The following is a 5624-nucleotide window of genomic DNA, read 5'->3' as shown; positions in this document are numbered from 1 at the left end:
CTGTTCCCAGTTAGGGAGGATGTAGAAGGCACCATTTTTTTTTTTTTTTTTTTTTTTTTTTATATATATAAAAGATGGAAAATGCTTATTGCTCCTGTGCAGTTCTGCGAGTGGAAGAATCATGTTGTTATCCCTCCAGTGTTTGAAAGATCCTCTGCTGTTCCCTGTTGTAGCCAACCTTGTAGCTCATTAGCTTGACTGCTGGTTGCAGAAGACTGAATGTAAACAATTTTGTCCCTGCAAATCCTGTATGTACTGCAATATTCTGAAGCCAAATTGAAATCTTGAGTAGAAGACTGCCTATATAAATGCTTGTAAAAGACTGAAGGCTTGTAAAAGGCTGCTAAATACTTTGAAATGTCCCAAGTGTTCAGGGCCCTGTGTTTGACTTGCATCACTTAGTGAGGCAGTGTCCTAGTTGTGTTCATAGCTTTAGGTGCTTAAAGTAGATACAGAATCATTCTCTGGTAAGAGAGATGTAGAAATATGAATGTGGAGTTCCAGGGAACTAAAACCTGGTTTTATGATTACGTGTCTGCCTGGAGTTTAATGTAGGATATATAACGACACTCAGCCTGTGTTCACCAAAACGTTGCCATTTGCTTTAATTCTAAATTTTCCCGATGTGCTGTTGTCTGACCTCCTTAATTCTCTAGCATTAATGCGCAAGCTCGTTATTTTGAAACGAGTCCAGCTAGTAAGCATGCTTTCTACAGTTCAAGCTATATGTTTCAGGTTTGTCAAATACTGACTGTTAAGCAGGCTCATTTCTGATAGAAACTATCACAAGTGGCTTGATAACGCTTGGCAGGTTAATTTTTAAAATGGACATCTTCCCTGCTGCTGCTTCTGAAGAAAAGTTTCTGCTAGGAAAACTGTCTGTAGTTAGATCATGTTAATTTTTACAGAATTTTTTTCCCTCATTTAAACACTTCCTTAGTCTTGTCTGTCAACTTCATCTGAGAGATGTCTCTGTTTTCATCACTGTTTTCGTCTTCACTTCAATAGCATCGTTTCCATTAAAGATCACTTGCATTTTAATAAAGACTTCTTTTCTCCTTTAGCACAAGCACTTCACTGAAGATATTCAGACAAGGCAATACCGATCCCTGGAGGTATTGATTGGATCTGGTTATAACACTCCTGCTGACATCTGGAGCACAGCTTGTATGGTGAGTTCAGTAAGCTTTCTGACTATACAGTTGATTCAGTATAAGGATAAGGAGGGAAGGAAAGTATTAACTTCCTGCTTGTTTTTAATCGTCTCTCCAGTGGTTCTTAGTTTGTTTCAGACACAGATTGGGAGTTCTCTCTTGAAAGAGATCCATTAGTTTTTAAATTGTGTAGGTTTATAGCCAGGGGGCCCACGTGTTATACAGGGTATTAAATTTTAATTATATGGCAGAAACCTCAGACTTGTGCATTATCGCTCTTTTAAATCTTCCCCATGCAGATTATGGTGTTTATCTTGATAAATATTTTACTCTCTCTCCAGACTTCAGATTTTCAGTATACTCAGTGTTCTTGTATTGATGCATAATGCATTAAGTATGTTGTTGAAAAGAAGCTGGAACTGAAACTTGGTAAGAGGAATTTTGTCCTCTTTGCCTTTGAGAGACCTTGAGAACCAGTTTGGAACTGTAGAATGAGCATATCATAAGAAGTGTTGCTGTTAAATCAGCTAGCAGCTGGACATTTAGATATTGTGATGTACCAGAGTAGCACTCAGTTTTAGTCTGGCAGGCCTGTTCGGGGATCTCTGCAGACTCCTGAAATAAAACAAGTTTAAGCTGAGTCACTTTTGGAAGATTTCTTGGCAACCTTAGCGCTGGGTATTAAATAATAAATAAAACACTTGGTATATGGGCACATGAGCAAATTTATCACTGTGTAAGTTGGTATGTGAACTTGGTGCGTCATGTACTCCATGATAACTGTGTATGTGCGTGCCTCCTGTGGTAAATATGAGGCTGTTTCCGTAGTTGTGAAGGTTCAGTAATTGTGAAGTCTTAGGGGTACAAAGACCTTGTGAACAGCTGCCTAAATATAAGCTCTTGACATACAAGTGCCATTTAGCACTGACGTGTTGACATGGGAAAGTGTCATGTGTCAACTTCATTCAGAATCAATCAAAAATGCTTTTGAATCTAGAAAGAGATTCAGAGAGAAGCTGTCTAGAAAATTTGACGAGCTTCTGAAACCTGCTTTTTTGGAGGAAGCTTAATAAAAGAAAGCCCACCTTTTTAGTCCAAGTATCTTGCATGCTTGTGATGCTTTTAAATATGAGATCTGGTCTGGGTCAAGTGTGTGGATCCTAAATTTTGCACTCTGTTTTAATTATTTTGATTTTTAGTTCATAGATTCTCCACTTTGCTATGATTCGGACACTGATGCTGATGGAGATATTTCTATAAGGTGCAGCATTGTGTTGCACTTTACAGTGTATATGTTGGGTTTAATTCAGTGGAAAACCTAGAACAATCCAGTTAGAGGTGCCTAATGTGATTTAACACTACTTTTTTGTTGTTTAGGCCTTTGAATTGGCTACAGGAGACTACCTATTTGAGCCTCACTCTGGAGAAGACTACTCTCGGGATGAAGGTGTGTCTTTCATTAAAAAAAAAAAAAAAAAAAGAGAGAGAGCAATAAATTGAGGGATTGTCCAGAGACAAAGAGCTGCTTCTTGGAAGACACTGAAGCACAGATGTTTTGTATAAGTAAACAGGCCCCAAGTTAGTAAAATTAGGAAACATCCATGCTGTTGAAGCTTTACTGTGAAATGCTGATCTGGAAAAATTTAGTTTTTGTTTGATACCAAATTAACCTTCTCTTTACTGCTGCTTCTGCCATTTCTCATCTTACGATTCAATCTGAGTATACCCCTCAGCCTTTGTTGTCCTTCTTGTTTCTTGTAGGTTCTGTAACCAGTCCCTGATTTTTACGGGTTTGTATTCCAAAGGCCTTTAAACCAGAACATGTAATCTCCATAGTGCACATGGTTAGACATCTGATCATACAAACAAAAGTGACACTGAACAGTTTTATAATATGCCTTCCTTTTATTCGGTATTTGTTTCCTTATAAACCTGAAAAGGCTTTCCTTTGTAAAACAAGTACTTTTATCCTCACTTTACAGATAAGGAAATTGAGGCACGGATGGGACCTGACTCTTCAACGTGACAAAATAGTCTGGGGCGGGCTGGGAATATATTACTGGTCTCCTCTGAGTCCTAGTGCTCTGAGCAAACCTGATCTCAGAAAGAGACCAGTAAAATGGCCACCTCTAAATACCAGAAACATGTTATAGCAGCAAGTGAATTTTGTATATAAATATGCAGTGTAATGAACACTTTCACTGTTGCCCTACCTGACTACAGCTTTTCATAGTGACGCCTTTATCTGCCTTTTAAAATGAGCAGGAGGAAATGAATAGATTTGATGGTAATGAGTTATAACTGCAATCTGTGCAAGTCGGTACTCTGAATTTGATGTTGGCGGCTTAAGACTTTGTTCAGAATAAAATGATTTCTTTTAACCACTGCTTTATTTAGTGAGACGTCAGCACTAGCAACAGTAATTCACAGATGGTGTCTCTGACAGCCTTTGACTGTGCCTCAAGTCTCAAACAGAAATTACATAAGCAATACAATTATCTAACCATTCATTCTGTTGCCCATTAGCCTAAATATAGAGGTACCAGAACTGTTCTCTTTCCAATTACTAGTGAATACAGCTATTGTGCATGTCCAGAATATGATGAAACCAGCAACAGAGAACTGAAAATCCAGAGACTGCACTCTCTCTAAAGGCAAATTTTACCTGTGGCTTTCTAGATCATGACATTTAAGGAGTTGGGTCCATAATTGCAACATGTCTAATATGTAGCTATTAAGTCTGTTGCATATACAGAAAAATAGTGTACCTTTGATGGTGTGTGGCTCCCACAAATTTTAACAAGTTACCTTCCTCATACAGTCCCTATTTTGTCACTTTAGAACCCTTGTTCTGATCAAGTAGCTGAAAAATCACATTTAGCCTAATGTGTAAACCTCATTTAACATCTTCATAGTAACTTGATTTTGTGTTTTTATGCTTGTTGGTGTGGTCCATATGCATCTGGAGCAGAGGCTTATTGTTGCACCAGTAAAATTCCTTTGACACTGCTGTGAGTGTCACACATGGTCTGCAAGTGGGCAAGCACCATCTCATCTTGTTGCATTGTTTCAGCAGAGAATGAATGCATGTAAACCCTCCTGTCGTAGGAATGTCTGAGCACTCAGTGCAAAATGCCAAGTCTTTTTCAGCACCTGAAACTTTCCCAATATTCAGGGTCCGAGCAGCCCCTCAAAAGCATTGATTGTAGTGCTCACGTTGAGGAGGCTTGGCCTTACAAGTATCTTGCCATATCATTCCTTCCTTCCACCCCTGGCTGCAGCAGTTTAGGTGAGAGAGTGATCTTCAGAAGCAGGAATTGCTGTACTTGTTATATAAAATACAGCATGTGAATCCTAACCACCACCACCACCATGTGCTAAAGAAAGTCAGATTGTTTACTGAATAGATAAAAACATGGATCAAAAGGCATTGAAAACTAAAAGGCATGCATGGTTATGCATTCCATGAGATTTGGACCAAAGTGTTAGTATAATTAGCAAGCTATTCTTTCTCTAGAAGCCGTTGAAAGCTCCACAGAGAATACCCTAGTCACTATTGCATATATTTTTGCATGGTTAAAACTGGAGAAATAATTACCTAATAAAAATAAATTAATTGTTGATGCCGGGAACTTTTACACACTTACGCATTTTTTAAGCCTAAGCAATTCAGTATTCATCTGAAACAGTGATGTGTACAGCTCTTGATATGGGAACACTCAGTAAGGTCGAAGTGACTCAGCTAGGTGGGTAAAATCAGGAGTTGAGTGCCTTTGGACTGCAGCAGTATCACTAAAGTCGCATTGCCCCTGAATGGCAGCAGGGTTTATGTGCTTCTTGACTTCTGTCTTGGTTGATTCATCTTAACTTTTCCAAGTTAAGGATGTACGGGAATGCCTGATTGCCAAAAAGGCAGCATACAACGGGTGGAAGGGAGTGCTGTCTCCAAGGAGGAGTATACCTCCTCTGCTCGGGCCTGTAAGGGGGTGTCAGGAAAGCTAAGGTGGACATAGAGCTAAGACTTGCGTCCAAAATCAAAGATAACAAAAAGTCCTTTTTCAAATAAATGGGGAGGATGAAGAAAGAACCAGGAAATGAGGGGCCCCTGGCAGGATCCTCTGGGCAACCTGTTGGTTGCGCCAGAGAAGAAAGCAGACCTCTTTGACCAATTCTTCACCTCCGTTTTCTTGGGCAGGGACCGGGACTTCCCCACCGTGATGCAAGACGGACTCAAGGGGAACGCCTCCAGACCTCAGGTTGGGGAGGACTGGGTTAGAGAGCTTCTGGAGGGTCTGGACGTGTTCAAATCAGCGGGTCCAGATGCTCCCTCCCCAGGGTGTTGAGGGAGCTAGCAGGGGTTATTGCAGGGCCCTTGGCATGGCTTTATGAGCGCTCGTGGTGCTTGGGCCAGGTGCCAGATGATTGGGAGATAGCCAACGTGGTCGCCATCTTTAAAAAAGGGGGGAGGGA

The 5624-nt window shown here is 40.3% G+C and overlaps 1 protein-coding gene across 1 annotated transcript in view; it reads left to right on the top strand.

Annotated features, from left to right (window-relative positions):
• The window catches only part of SRPK1 (SRSF protein kinase 1), a 34118-nt gene that overhangs the window by 23056 nt on the left and 5438 nt on the right, over positions 1-5624 (top strand). The window contains exons 12-13 of the mRNA XM_019546216.1: positions 1065-1172; positions 2532-2601. Coding sequence (XP_019401761.1) covers positions 1065-1172; positions 2532-2601 — 178 coding nt within the window. The remainder of the gene's footprint in view (positions 1-1064; positions 1173-2531; positions 2602-5624) is intronic.

This window comes from Crocodylus porosus, unplaced genomic scaffold (assembly GCF_001723895.1).
Source record: "Crocodylus porosus isolate Cpor-Errol unplaced genomic scaffold, CroPor_comp1, whole genome shotgun sequence".
Lineage (NCBI taxonomy): Eukaryota > Metazoa > Chordata > Crocodylia > Crocodylidae > Crocodylus > Crocodylus porosus.
Note: the sequence above shows the minus strand (reverse complement) of the source record. Positions and strands in the feature narration are given on the sequence as shown.